We start from the raw sequence: 15,729 nt of genomic DNA, 5'->3' as shown, positions 1-15,729 counted from the left end.
GGATGTATGCATATGCTACAAGGATCTGCAACACTAGATAATTTTTAATTTATTATGTCATTATAACTTTAGTTTTCTTTAATATACTGCAATGTGTTTTAATCCAGCTTGCAAAGTGTAAGCATAGAAGATATTCATCTGGACCCAAATTAAATGTAAGTACGATGCACTTCATAACTTATTTTTCCAGACTTACAGTAATCCGTGTTAATGAGTTTTGTAGATTAGGATATTTTACTGGAAGTGTACACAGTATTCTATGACAATCCCAATTGACTACATTTATGATTAAACTTGTACAAACTGACTTCCACCCCCCCCCCCAAAAAATAGACACCAGTTGATAGTCCCAAATAAATTAGATTGTGACAAGCTGCACCTTGAAACCACAGATACTTCGCAGTTGTGAACTATGAATAGCCTTCAATGCACCAAACCGGTTTATAACTTAAAACATGGGGCACGCAGGTAGGTGCAAGGCGGCAGTGGGTGAAAGAAATGGTGAACTCTTTACATAGAGGCAGAGAAACTACTCAATCTCTGGAATTGAATGATTGATTGCTTGGCTCTGTACCAAGGATCTGCCATTATGGCTGCTGCGCAAAGAACTCCCAATTCCACAAAAGCTGGGAACTGCACTGTGCAACATTACATCTCACTCCTCCACAGGGTTCCCAACTTTCTGGGAATCAGTTTCTATCCTGAGCACTGCATCCAGAGGAACAATTTAAATTTCCTGTGGTAGGGCACCCGCATAACAATAGAGGTGCTGCAGCTAACCAACTGGGGGGGAGGGAATGGAAGACTGGGGAATGGAGGTTCGGGAAGGGAGGAGTGGGGGCTATGTGGGGGAGTGGGTAAAGAGGGAGACTGAGGAATAGTAGCGTGTGGGAGGAAAAGTGGAACGGAAATGGGGCTTGGGGAGGAATGAGAGGGAAACTGGGGGATAGGGAAGAGAGGGAGACTGGGGATCGGGGCTCGGAGTAGAGAGGAAGAGCGGGAGACTGGGGAATGAAAGCTTGGGGAGGAAAAAGGATGACTGGGGAAAGTGGGCTCGGTGTGGGGTAGAAAGAGAGAGATTGCGGAATGGAGGTTGTGGTAGGAAGAGAGAGAGAGACGGGGAATGGGGCTCAGGGCTGGGGGAGGAGAAGACGACTGGGGAATAGGGGTTCAGTAGGGGGAAAGCTAGAGAAGGGGGGCTTGGGATGGGGGAAAGAGAGGGAGCCGGAATAGAGGCTGGGGGCTGAAGAGAGGGAGACTGGGGAATGGGGTGGTGGAGGAAAAGAGATAAAATGGGGAATGGGTGCTGGGGGGGGGAGGTTGGGGTGAAGAGTGGGAGAACTTATTTTTTATTCAGCCATGTGATAAGAGCGTCGTCAGGCCAGCATTTTTTGTCCATTCCTAATTGCCTCTCAGAAAGTGGTGGTGAAATGCCTTCTTGAACCTCTGCAGTCCATCTGGTGTCGGTACCCCATAGTGCTGTTAGGAAGGGAGTTCCAGGATGTTTGACCCAATGACAGTGAAAGAACAGTGATACGGTAGGATGGTGTGTGGCTTGAAGGGGAACTTGCAGGTGGTGGTGTCCTCATGCGCCTGCTGCTTTTGTATTTCTAGATGGTAGGTGCTGTCAATGGATGCTTGGTGAGTTGCTGCAGTGCATCTTGCATATGGTACAGACTGCTGCCACTGGTGGAGGGAGTGAACAAAGAACAGTACAGCACAGGAACAGGCCATTCGGCCCTCCAAGCCTGCGCCAATCTTGATGCCTGCCTAAACTAAAACCTTCTGCACTTCCGGGGACCGTATCCCTCTATTCCCATCCTATTCATGTATTTGTCAAGATGCCTCTTAAACGTCGCTATCGCACCTGCTTCCACCACCTCCCCCGGCAGCAAGTTCCAGGCACTCAAAGAACTTGCCTCGCACATCCCCTCTAAACTTTGCCCCTCTCACCTTAAACCTATGTCCCCTAGTAACTGACTCTTCCACCCTGGGAAAAAGCTTCTGACTATCTAATGTTTAAGGTGGTGGATGGAGTGCTTTGTCCTGGATGGTATTGAGTTTCTTGAGTGTTGTTTGAGTTGCACTCATCCAGGCAAGTGGAAGAGTATTCCATCACACTCCTGACTTGTGGCTTGTCGATAGTGGATAGGCTTTGGGGAATCAGGAGGTGAGTTACTCACCACAGAATTCCCAGCCTCTGACCTGCTCTTGTAGCTACAATATTTATATGGCTGGTCCAGTTCAGTTTCTGGTCAATAGTAACCCCCTAGGATGTTGATGGTGGGGAATTCAGCGATGGTAGTGCTGTTGAGCATCAAGGGGAGAAGGTTAGATTCTCTCTTCTTGGAGATGTTCATTGCCCGCCACTTGTGTGGCGCGAATGTTACTTGCCACTTATCAGCCCAATCCTGAATGTTATCCAGGTCTTGCTGCTGCTTTCGTATCTGAGGAATTGCAAACGGTACTGAACACTGCAATCATTAGCAAACATACTCACTTCTGACATTATGCTGGAGTGAAGGCTAGTGATGAAGCAGCTGAAGATGGTTAGGCCTAGCATACTGCCCTGAGGAACTCCTGCAACAGTGTCCTGGGGCTGAGATGATTAGCTTCTAACAACCACAACCATCTTCCTTTGTGCGAGGTATGACCCAACCAGGCAGAGTTTTCCCCCTATTCCCATTGACTTCAATTTTACTGGGGCTCCAGTCAAATGCTGCCTTGATGTCAAGGGCAGTCGCTGTCACCTCGCCCCTTGAACTCATCTCTTTTGTCCATGTTTGGACCAAGGCTGTAATGAGGTCAGGAGCTGAATGGTCCTGGCAAAACCCAAACTGCACATTGGTAAGCAGGTTATTGCTGAGTATGTGCAGCTTGTCAATGACACCTTCCTTCACTTTGCTGATGATTGAGAGTAGACTGGGTGGATTGGATTTGTCTTGCTTTTTGTGGACATACCTGGGTGATTTTCCACATTGTTGGATAGATGCCGGTGTTGTAGTTGTATTAGAACAGTTTGGCTAGAGACCAATTATATACCCATTTTGCAAGTTTATTAAAGTCGTCGTAATTTGTTGCTGTTCTCCACACTGTTGACTATCTTCCAGCACCACTACCCCACCCCCCCCCACCCCACAATTTGTTGTCATCTACAAATTTAGAAATTGTGTTTTTGTTTCCAAAGTCTAAATCATTAATATAAAGTGTGAACAACAGTGGTCAGTGGTCCCAGCACTGATCATTGTGACATCACACTTTCCGCCTTCTGCCACTCTGAATAGATTCAGTTCAATTCAGTTCAATTTCAAGTTATTGTCCATAAGGAAATTCATTTTGGGTGCATTGCTTTTATTCAAATTACATGTGAATAATAACAATAAACAGGGTAATTTTCTATCACAAAAAGTCTAACTTGATTAAAATGTATGTTAAAAACTAATTCCAGTACATTAAAATAATCAATGAGTCCCATCATGAGTGTGTATCCTCACCCATTCATTAGGTTCCTGTTAAAAGTTCTTATAGAGAAAGGCATGAACAAGTTCAAGAACCGATTTGTCCTGCATCTAAGGGATTATAGCCTTTTCCCTGAACGCATCCAACAGTAATACTGAGACAAGGGGTGATTCTCACTGTTCATAACACTCTTTACTTCCGTCAAAATTCTTCAAGAGGAGACTTTATTAGGAAGATCTGCTCATCAAATACCCTTCCTACCTGATTCAACAATCTCTGTACTCTTAAAGAATCTCCATTCCAAAGCCAACAGTACCAGGAGAGACATCCGAAAAGGATAGCACTCTCAACGACAGCCGTGCTTCATAATTGTGGGATCTATTCGAAAGTTTTTAATTTTGAGGTAATATAATAGTGTATTTCCCTTGGCCATCACATCGCTACATTGTTCCCGCCGCAGTTCAACTTATCATCTACTTTGATACCTAAATGCTTATAGATGGCGACTATTTGAATGTCCACATCATGAATCTTCATGGGAACAATATCATGAACTGGCTTTTTCCTAAAGTCTATAACTAGTTCTTTTGTCTTGTTTTCGTTCAATTTAAGAGAATTGTCATCACACCATTTTACGAACCTCTCCGCCGAGTCCCTATAGTTTACTTCGCTATTCCTGATGAGGCCCACAAGTACTGTATCATCAGCATACTTCAGAATCATTATGTCATCGTGTTCTAATCGATAATCATTCATGTAGAGGATGAAAAGCAAGGGTGAGAGTACACAGTCCTGAGGAGATCCAGCATTTATTAACATGAGCTCTGTCACCTGTTGTATCGGTTGCTCAATAAACTTGAATGGTTGCATGGTATTAAAATTTGAAAAGAAATTAGCAATGGTGGCGCAAGCATAATTGCCGAATCTGTCCGTGTGCTGTTGGATCAAATGGACCAAGGTCATACGAAGTAGGCCATTCGACCCCTCGAGCCTGCTCTGCCATTCAGTAAGATGATGGCTGATCTGTTTGTGTTTCGAATTCCACACTCCCATCTACCCCTGATAACCTTTGATTCCCTTGCCTAACAACAATCTATCTACCACCGCCTTAAAAATATTCAGTGACCCCCCACCTCCACCATCTTCTGAGGCAGAGAGTTCCAAAGTTGCACAACCCTCTGAGAGAAAGCATTCCTCCTCATCTCTGTCCTCTGTGCAAGATCTTATATACTTCAACCAAGTCTCCCCTCATTGTTCTAAACTCCAATGAAAACAAGCCCAGTTTGTTCAACCTTTCCTCATAAGACAACCCACTCATTCCAGGTATCAATCTAGTAAACCTCCTCTGAACCACCTCCAATGCATTAAACCTTCCTTAAATAAGGAGACCAAAATTGCACACAGTATTCAAGATGTGGTCTCACAAATACCCTGTATAACCGAAGCATTACATCCTTACTTTTATTTTCAATTCCTCTTGTAACGAAGGATAGCATTCTATTAGCCTCCTTTATGACGTGCTGTACCTACATACTAACTTTTTGTGACTCATGCACTAGAACACCTAGATCCCTCTGCATCTCGGAATTCTGCAGTTATTCTCTGTTTAAGTTATACTCTGCTTTTTTATTCTTCCTGCCAAGGTGAACAACTTCACATTTTCCCACATTATACTCCATTTGCCAGATTTTTTCCCACTCATTCAACCTATCTGTATTGGTCTGCAACCTCCTTATGTCCTCTTCACAACATACTTTCCTACCTATCTTTGTGTCATCTGAAAATTTAGCTACCAAGCCATCACTACCCTCATCCAAGTCATTGTAAAATGTTGAGGCCCCAGCACAGACCCCTGCGGGACTCCACTTGTCACATCCCGCCAATCAGAAAAGGACCCATTTATGCATACTCTCTGTTTTCTGCCAGCCAGCCAATCTTCTATCCATGCTAATATGTTACCCCCTACACCATGAGCTCCAACTTTGCACAGTAACCTTTTATGTGGCACCTTGTCAAATGCCTTCTGGAAATCCAAGTATAGTATGTCAATGGACATCCCTTTATCCACAGCACATGTTACTCCTTCGAAGAACTCCAATAAATTGGTTAAACATGATTTCTCTTTAACAAAATCATGCTGACTATTTCCAATGACCGTGAATTTTTCAAAGCGCCCAGCTATAGCTTCCTTAATGATCGATTCTAACACCTTCCCCACGACAGACGTCAAGCTAACCTGCCTATAGTTACCTGTTTTCTGTGTCTTCCTTTCCTTCCCACCCCAACCGCCCTTCTTGAATAGAGGAGTTATATTTGCTACTTTCCAGTCTGATGGAACCTTTCCAGAATCTAGCGAATTTTGAAAAATTAACACCAACGCATCTACTATATCATTAGCCACCTCTTTTAAGACCCGAGGATGAAGCCCATCAGGACCAGGGGACTTGTCAGTCTGCAGCTCCATCAGTTTGCTCAGTACCGTTTCCCTGGTGATTGTAATTTCATCAAGTTTCTCTCTTCCTTCCACCTCCTGATTTACAGCTATTACTGGAATATTTTTTGTATCCTCTATAGTGAAGACAGAAGCAAAATATTTGTTCATTTCTTCTGCCATTTCCTTATTATCTACTACTAACTCCCCATTCTAACTCTCTAGAGGACCAATACTCACTTTACTTACTCTTTTCCTTTTTAAATACCTGTAGAAACTCTTGCTATCCATTTTTACATTTCTAGCTAGCTTCCTCTCGTACTCTAATTTCTTTCTCCTGATTAACCTTTTAGTCATTCTCTGCTGCTCTTTATATTCTGACCAATCATCTGACCTGCCACTCATCTTTGCGCAGTTATATGCTTTTTCCTTAAGTTTGATGCTTTCCTTAACTTCTTTATTTAAGCATGGATGGTGGCTCCTCCCCTGAGAATTTTTCTTTATACTTATTCTGAGTATTCTGAAATATCCCCTTGAATATCTGCCACTGCCTGTTTATTGATCTGTCTCCTAGCCAGGTAACCCAGCGCACTTCAGCAAGCTCAGTTTTCATGCCCACATAGTTGCCCTTACTTAAGTTTAAAATACTAGTCATAGATCCACTCTTCTCTCTTTCAAACTGGATGTAAAATTCAATCATATTGTGGTCGCTGCTACCCAGAGGTGCCTTTACTCTGAGGTTATTAATTAATCCTGTCACATAAGACAAAACCAAGTCTAATATAAACCGCTCTCTGGTTGGTTCCAGAGCGTTCTGCTCCAAGAAACTAGCTTGAATAAAGCATCCTATGAACTCTTCATCCAGGCTACTATTGCCAATCTGATTTTTTCAGTTCATATGCAGATTAAAATCACCCATGATTTTTGCCGTCCCTTTATCACAAGCACCCAATATTTCTTTGTGTATACTTCGTCCTACATTGTGATTACTGTTGAGGGGCCTGTAGACCACTCCCACTAGTAACTTCTTTACCCTAGTATTCCTCAGCGCCACCCAAACAGATTCTACATCCTGATCTCCTGAACCAAGGTCATCTCTAACTATTGCACCAATGCCATCTTTGATTAACAGTGCTACCCATCCACCTTTACCTAGCTTCTTATTCTTCTTGAATGTCATATACTCCTCAATATTCAGGACCCAGTCCTTGTCATCCTTCAGCCACATTTCCATAATGGCTATTAGATCATATTTATTCACTTCAATGGTCAGAACAGCATTGTCCACAAAGTTGTGAGGTTGATGAGCAGTCTGTAACTGATCGATATATGGAATAAGAGGATCTAAAAGACCCTTTGACACAATGCGCTCGGAACACCATGACTATATATGTAAGAGCAATCGGTTGGTAATCATTCAACAGGCCATTGCTTCTTAGCAACCGGAACGATGATGGCTGATTTCCAACAGCAAGGAACAGTGAGCATATCAAATGGTTTCTGAAAGACTAGAGAAAAAGGAACTGCCAACTGATAAGCACATTCCTTAAAAATTTTTCCGCTGATGTGATCTGGGCTGCATGCTTTCCGTGGATTCACTCGCTTGAATTGCTTCTCTACCTCCCATTTGTTAATAGTAACACAAGACCCTTCTAATTCACGCCAAGTTACATGTTCCTCAAATTCATCATTTTCAAACAGGCTGAAAAGTCCGTTTAATTCATAGGCAACATTATGAGGATTAACTGCCAACAAAAAGAGGTCATTTCTTTTTTTTGACATGAAGCCTGTTATTTTATTCATACACTTCCATGCATCTCTGGGATTATTTGTCCAAAAACAATCATGCAGCTTGTCTCTATACCCATTTTTTGCATTCTCTATTTCCTTTCTTACTTGGATTTTTAGCTCATCAAGTTTGTCTTGGTCCCCAACACGAAATACAAATGGTCTTTCCTTCATTATTACTTTTTAATCCAAGATTTCTCATTTGAATAGATCTTAATCGTTTTAGATTGGACATGAAGCTGTTCACAAAAGCTAATATCATTTATAATATCTGTGGTCCTATCTATGTCATCGTCTTCCATAAAAATATCCCAATTCGTGTTATCAAAGCAAGTTTGCAGATCTTGAGTGGCCACATTATTCAAAACTTCAACCACTTTCCTGAAAGGTTTTAAAGTTTTCAGTTTTTGTCGATAATTTAGGGAGCAGATGCACAACATTATGATCTGAGACTGCAATCCTTGATCAAATCGGAGACTTATAAGGATCAGGAATGGAGCAAAAATATTGATCCAGTATATTGTTCCCCATGAGTTTATTTGTTAACATGCGAATTAGGAGCAAGAGTAGGCCATTCGGTCTCTTCGAGCTGGTCTGCCATTTAATAAGACCACTTTCCCAGCTACCCTCGATACCCTTTGACTCCCTTGTTAGTCAAGAATTTATCTACCTCTGCCTTAAAAATATTCAATGACCCTGCCTCCACTGCTGTCTGGGGAAGGGAGTTCCAAAGACTCTCAACCCTCAGAGAAAAAATGTATCCTCATCTCTGTCTTAAATGGGCACCCCTTAGTTTTAAACTGTATCCCCTAGTTCTAGTCTCTCTCATAAGGGGAAACATCCTTTCAGCATCCAAACATTTCAAGTCCCCTCAGAATTTTATATGTTTCAATAAAATTCTTCTAAACTCCAATGGATACAGACCCAAACTGTCCAACCTTTCTTCACAAGATAACTTCCCCATCCCAGTCGAGTGAACCTTCTGTGAACTGCCTCTAACGCATTTATATCCTTTCTTAAACAAGGAGAACAAAAACTGTACACAGTACTACAGATGTGTTCTCACCAATACTGTATACAACGTTAGCAAAACATCCATACTTTTATATTCCATTCCATTCCCTTTGCAATAAACTACATTCCATTTGCAGGGATAAACCAGGTAATTACAGGCCAGTGAGACTAACATCAGTGGTTGGGAAAATATTGGAAAACATTCTGAGGGACAGGATTAATCTCCACTTGGAGAGGCAGGGATTAATCAGGGATAGTCAGCATGGCTTTGTCAGGGGGAGATCATTTCTAACTAACTTGATTGAATTTTTCAAGGAGGTGACTAGATGTGTCGATGAGGGTAAAGCAGTAGATGTAGTATACATGGATTTCAGTAAGGCTTTTGATAAGGTCGCACATGGGAGATTGGTTAAGAAGGTAAGAGCCCATGGGATTCAGGGCAACTTGGCAAATTGGATCCAAAATTGACTTAGTGGCAGGAGGCAGAGGGTAATGGTCGAGGGCTGTTTTTGCGATTGGAAGCCTGTGACCAGTGGTGTACCACAGGGATCGGTGCTGGGATCCTTGCTGTTTGTAGTGTACATTAATGATTTAGATGTGAATATAGGAGGTATGATCAGTAAGTTCGCAGGTGACAAGAAAATTGGTGGTGTTGTAAATAGTGAGGAGGAAATCCTTAGATTACAGGGAGATATAGATGGGCTGGTAAGATGGGCAGAGCCGTGGCAAATGGAATTTAATCCTGAAAAGTGTGTAGTGATGCATTTTAGGAGGACGAACAAGGCAAGGGAATATACAGTGGAAAGTAGGACCCTAGGATGTACAGAAGGTCAGAGGGACCTTGGTGTACTTGTCCATAGATCACTGAAGGCAGCAGCACAGGTAGATGAGGTGGTTAGGAAGGCATATGGGATACTTGCCTTTATTAGCCGAGGCATAGAATATAAGAGCAGGGAGGTTAGGATGGAGCTGTATAAAACGCTAGTTAGGCCACAGCTGGAGTACTGTGTACAGTTCTGGGCACCACACTATAGGAAGGATGTGATTGCACCGGAGAGGGTGCAGAGGTGTTTTACCAGGATGTTGCCTGGGCTGGAGCCTTTCAGCTATGAAGAGAGACTGGATAGGCTAGGGTTGTTTTCCTTAGAGCAGAGAAGGCTGAGGGGGGATATGATTGAGGTGTACAAGATTATGAGGGGCATTAATAGGTTAGTTAAGAAGAAACTTTTCCCTTAGCAGAGGTGTCAAGAACCAGGGGTCATAGATTTAGGGTAAGGGGCAGGAGGGTTAGAGGGGATTTGAAGAAAAAAAAATTCACCCAGTGGGTGGTTGGAATTTGGAACGCACTGCCTGAAGAGGTGGTAGAGGCAGGAACCCTCACAACATTTAAGAAGTATTTAGATGAGCACTTGAAACGCCATAGCAGACAAGGCTACGGGCCAAGTGCAGGAATATGGGACTAGAATAGTTGGGTGCTGGATGGTCGGCACAGACACGATGGACCGAATGGCCTGTTTCTGTTCTGTATAACTCTATGACTCTAATCTGCTTACTTACCTTTTGTGATTCATGTACCAGGACACCCAGATCCCTCTGTACCTCAGAGTTCTGCAATCTCCATTTAAATAATATGCTGCTTTACTATTCTTCCTGCCAAAGTGGATAAGTTCACATTTTTCCACGTTTTCCAAATCTTTTTCCCACTCACTTAACCTTTCAATATCACTTTTCAGACTCCTAATGTCCTCGTCACAACTTACTTTCCTACATATTTTTGTGTCATCAAATTTAGCAACCACACATTCGGTCCCTTCATCCAAGTAATTGATATGAATTGTAAATAGTTGAGGTTCCAGCACTGATCCTTGTGGCACTCCATTTGTCACACCCTTTCCGACCTGAAAATGACCCATTTATGCCTACTCTCAGTTTCCTGTTAGCTAACCAATCCTCCATCCATGCTAATATGTTACCCCCAATGCCATGAGCTCTTACTTTGTTTAGTAACCTTTGATGTGGCACCTTGTCAGATGCTTTCTGGAAATCTAAGTGTAGCATATCCACAGTTACGCTTTATCCATGTTGTTTGTTTACTTCCTCGAACTCCAATAAATTAGTCAAACATGATTCCCCATTCATAAAACCATGTTGACTCTGCCTGATTATATTGAGATTTTCTAAGTGCCCCACTTTAACCTCCTTAATAGATTTCAGCTTTTTCCCTATGACAGATGTTAAGCTAACTGGCCTGTAGTTTCCTGATTTCTGTGTCTCTCCTTTCTTGAATAGCGGAGTCACATTCGCTATTTTCCAATCTGAGTGGACCATTCCGGAATCTAGGCAATTGTGGAAAATTAAAATCAATGCATCTACTATTTCAGCAGCCACTTCTTTTAAGACCCTAGGATGAAGTCCATCAGGACCTGGGGACTTGTCAGCTTGTGGTTCCAATAATTTTTTCAGTAATTGTAATTGGTGATTGTAATTGTTTTAAGTTCCTCCATTCCTTTCACCTCCTGATTCACAATTATTTCTAGGATGTTATTTGTATCCTCTGCAGTGAAGACAGATGCAAAATATCTGTTCAGTTCATCTACCATCTCCTTATTTCCCATTATTAATTCCCAGACTCTCTCTCCAGAAGACCAACGCTCAATTTACTTACACTTTTCCTTTTTAAATACCTGTAGAAACTCTTACTATATGTTTTCATATTTCTAGCTAGCTTTCTCTCGTACCACTAATTTCTGCCTCCTTGAGTATTGCTGAAAACGGAGACATTTTGTCGATGCTTTTCGTCTTGCATTCATCAGAACAATTTGCAAGAATACCAATGTAAGGAAAGCAACAAATTTATACTGTATGAGAAGAGTGCTGATTGGTTGACAAGTGAACCATTCGCTGGTTCATTCCTCAGGGAAATGCCTTGACCAATCACAGTCAAGCTGCCTGGTTTCAGTTTCAACCAAAGCTTGGCAGTTAACTGTCAGTCACCATAAACTGGTGCATTCTCCATGGCAACGCCTCTACCAATCAGAGTCCACTTGCCAACCAATGAGCACTGACTTCTCGTATAGTATAAATTTGTTGCTTCCCCTAACATCTGTATTCTTGCAATTTGTCCTGATGAGTGCAAGACGAAAAGCTTCGACAAAGTGTCTCTGTTTTCAGCAATACTCGAGCTCTGTACTACCAAATGACTATTTCACCTTCCTTATTAATTACATGCTTTTTCTTTCAATTTGATACTTCCTTAGTTAGCCATGGATGGAGTGTCCTTCCCTTAGAGACTTTCTTTCTCACTGGAATGTATCCTTTCTGAGTATTCTGAAATATCTCCTTAAATATCTGCCACTACATCTCTACTGACCAATCCCTTAACCTAATTTGCCAGTTTACTTTAGCCAGCTCTGCCTTCATGCCCTCATAATTGCTCTCATTTAAGTTTAAAACACTAGTCCTAGAGTTGCCTTTCACTCAATCTGAATGAGAACTTCGATGATATGATTACTGCAACCTAGGGGCACCTTCACTATGAGGTCATTAATTAATCCTGTCTCCGTAGTGGTTTGGTGGTACAGAACTTGAGTATAGCTGAAAATAATGACATTTTGTCGAAGCTTTTCGTCTTGCACTAATCAGGACATTTCGCAAGAATACCAATGTAAGGAGAAGCAACAAATTTATACAGTATGAAAAGAGAGTGCTGATTAGTTGGCAAATGAACTCTGATTGGTAGAGGTGTTGCCATGGAGAATGCACCAGTTATGATGACTGACGGTTAACTGCCAACTATGTTTGAAATTTAAACCAAGCAGCTTGACTCTGATTGGTCAAGGCATTTTCATGAGGAATGAACCAGCGAATGGCTGTCACTTATTTTGTTTAGCTGAAACAGGCGCACTGTTCGTACATGTTTTTTCTGTCTGCAAAGAACAGGGCCCCGTGTATTAAAAGCAAAATACTGCGGATGCTGGAAATCTGAAATAAAAACAAGAAATGCTGGAACCACTCAGCAGGTCTGGCAGCATCTGTGAAAAGAGAAGCAGAGTTAACGTTTCGGGTCAGTGACCCTTCTTCGGAACCCTGTATTAATATATGTAGTTTCCAGTACACGCAAATGCGCCCACACCGCGAGCCCGACTGACGATCTTAAATTGGTTGTTCAGCGTAATTCCTAGCACACTGAGGATTATTTAGCAAATGTTGTCCAATCGTAGAATCACATCTAATGTTGGATACTTTGTTTTGAGTTTTGCAAGCACGGCTGGTTGGGTACGGCCTGTACCTTGCCCATTGCGAACAGCGGAAATTTAATATGTTTAATATGATCTGCCAATCTTTGGGATGTATGACCTATATACCTAGCCTCACAATGGCATTGACATTCATATATCACATTACTCATTTGTGTGATAGGCAAGAATGTCCTTTTTGGCTTGACAGCAGCATCCTGTTAGTGGTGAACACCACACTTGTTGCTACTACGTTTACACACATTGCGCCTGTTTCAGCTAAACAAAATAAGTGACAGCCATTCGCTGGTTCATTCCTCAGGGCAACGCCTTGACCAATCAGAGTCAAGCTGCCTGGTTTAAATTTCAAACAAAGCTTGGCAGTTAACTGTCAGTCACCATTAACTGGTGCATTCTCCATGGCAATGCCTCTGCCAATCAGCGTCCACTTGCTAACCAATCAGCACTCTCTTCTCATACAGTATAAATTTGTTGCTTCCCCTTGCATTGGTATCCTTGCGATATGTCCTGATAAGTGCAAGATGAAAAGCTTCGATAAAATGACTATTTTCAGCAATAGTCCTGTCTCATTGCACATTACCAGATCTAGTATAGCCTGTTCTCTGGTTGGCTCTAGAATTTGCTGCTCCAAGAAACTGTCCCGAAAATACTCATCATCCAGGCTGCCTTTGCCAATCAGATTCGTCCAATCTATATGTAGGTTAAAATCACCCATGATTATCATTGTACTTTGCTCACGAGCCCCCATTATTTTTCTCCCCCGCAAACCCCGTCATACAGCGTGATTACTTTTTGGGAGCCTACAAAACACTATTTCTCATCTCTACCCAAACTGATTCCATGTCATGATAAGATCATCTATTGTATCAATGTCATCCTTAATTAACAGAGCTACCCCTCCACCTTTTCCTAGCTTCCTGTCCTTCCTAAATGTCATGTACCCTTGAATATTCAGGTCTCGCTTGAATGACTTCCTGTACCATGGTGCCATGGTCAGTTTGCTCATCCACCCAGCAGTTTCCGCTTTCATCCATCCAAGTTGCAAGAACCTATTAGACAATTGCAAAGGCTGAGTTTCATCCGCTTCCATGTTCTGGGTGCACAAACCTGCCTCACTTGCAGCCACACCCTCCTGTCCCTGACAGTGGACGAAATCAGAAGACTGTATCCTAAGGGGTGTGAGCGCAAAGTGTCCAGGTAACTTTCCCCCTCCCCTGATGCATCGTAGTGTCCGCAGCACAGCCTGCAGCTCATTGACTGAAACAAGTTTCCCACAGCCACAGACGCTTACTGCAGACATGTTCGCCCTGGATCACACTGGCATCCAGAAGCTCCCACATCATGCAGTTGCAACACATAACCAGACCTGCCATTTTTATTGTGTGATAATTTATTTTTATTTAATGAACTTATAATTAATAAGCCCTACTACTCCCAATAAGCTTGATTACCGCTAGTAAACTTTACTAATAAATTAGATGAGTTTTGAAGATAAGCTCTCGCATCTCACCCCTCAAAGCAGCAATACTCACCAGCCAATCAGTTTAAGATTTTCCTGTGATGTCGCATCTTGAGTTCCTGCACTGTTTTTAAACTCTCCCTCCCTCTGCCCCTTTCCCCTCCCACTCCCTCTTTCCCCTCCTCTACCCCTCTCCCCTCCCCCCCTCCCCTCCCCCTCTCCCCTCCCCTCTCCCCTCCCCCTCCCCCTCTCCCCTCCCCCTCTCCCCTCCCCCTCTCCCCTCCCCCTCTCCCCTCCCCCTCTCCCCTCCCCCCTCTCCCCTCCCCCTCTCCCCTCCCCCTCTCCCTCCCCTCTTCCCTCCCCCTCTTCCCTCTTCCCCCTTCCCCTCTTCCCCCTTCCCCTCCTCCCCCTTCCCTACCCCCCCTCCCCTCACCCCCCCTCCCCTCACCCCCCCTCCCCTCACCCCCCCTCCCCTCACCCCCCCTCCCCTCACCCCCCTTCCCCTCACCCCCCTCCCCTCACCCCCCCTCCCCTCACCCCCCCTCCCCTCACCCCCCCTCCCCTCACCCCCCTTCCCCTCACCCCCCTTCCCCTCACCTACCCACCCCCTTCCCCTCACCCCCCTTCCCCTCTCCCCCCCTTCCCCTCTCCCCCCCTTCCCCTCTCCCCCCTTCCCCTCTCCCCCCTTCCCCTCTCCCCCCTTCCCCTCTCCCCCCTTCCCCTCACCACCCCCCTTCCCCTCACCCCCTTCCCCTCTCCCCCCTTCCCCTCTCCCCCCTTCCCCACTCCCCCCTTCCCCTCTCCCCCCTTCCCCACTCCCCCTTCCCCTCTCCCCCTTTCCCCTCCCCCTTTCCCCTCTCCCCCCTTTCCCCTCTCCCCCCTTTCCCCTCTCCCCCCTTTCCCCTCCCCCCTTTCCCCCTCTCCCCCCTTTCCCCTCTGTCCCCTTCCCCCTCTGTCCCCTTCCCCTCTGTCCCCCCTTTCCCCTCTGTCCCCCTTTCCCCTCTGTCCCCCCTTTCCCCTGTCCCCTTTCCCCTCTGTCCCCATTCCCCTCTGTCCCCCTTTCCCCTCTGTCCCCTTTCCCCTCTGTCCCCTCTGTCCCCTTTCCCCTCTGTCCCCTTTCCCTCTGTCCCCTTTCCCCTCTGTCCCCTTTCCCCTCTGTCCCCCTCTCCCCCTTCCTTCCCCTCCCTCTCCCCCTTCCCTTCCCCTTCCCCTCCTCTTCCCCCCCTCCCTCTTGTCCCCCCCCTCCCCCCCTCCCTCTTCCCCCTCCCCCCTCCCTCTTCCCCCCTCCCCCCCTCCCTCTTCACCCCTCCCCCCTCCCTCTA

At 44.5% G+C, this 15,729-nt stretch overlaps 1 protein-coding gene across 2 annotated transcripts in view; it reads left to right on the top strand.

Annotated features, from left to right (window-relative positions):
• The window catches only part of acat1 (acetyl-CoA acetyltransferase 1), a 57,565-nt gene that overhangs the window by 3,450 nt on the left and 38,386 nt on the right, over positions 1 to 15,729 (top strand). Inside the window, exon 2 of one of the 2 annotated variants that reach the window (XM_068033727.1) lies at positions 108 to 155. The exons of the other annotated variant lie outside the window; for it this stretch is intronic. Within the exon in view, the coding sequence (XP_067889828.1) occupies positions 108 to 155 (48 nt within the window). The remainder of the gene's footprint in view (positions 1 to 107; positions 156 to 15,729) is intronic. 2 annotated transcript variants of the gene reach the window in all.

This window comes from Heterodontus francisci, chromosome 6 (genome assembly GCF_036365525.1).
Source record: "Heterodontus francisci isolate sHetFra1 chromosome 6, sHetFra1.hap1, whole genome shotgun sequence".
NCBI classification, from domain to species: Eukaryota; Metazoa; Chordata; class Chondrichthyes; order Heterodontiformes; family Heterodontidae; genus Heterodontus; species Heterodontus francisci.
This window is presented reverse-complemented; position numbering and strand designations above follow the sequence as displayed.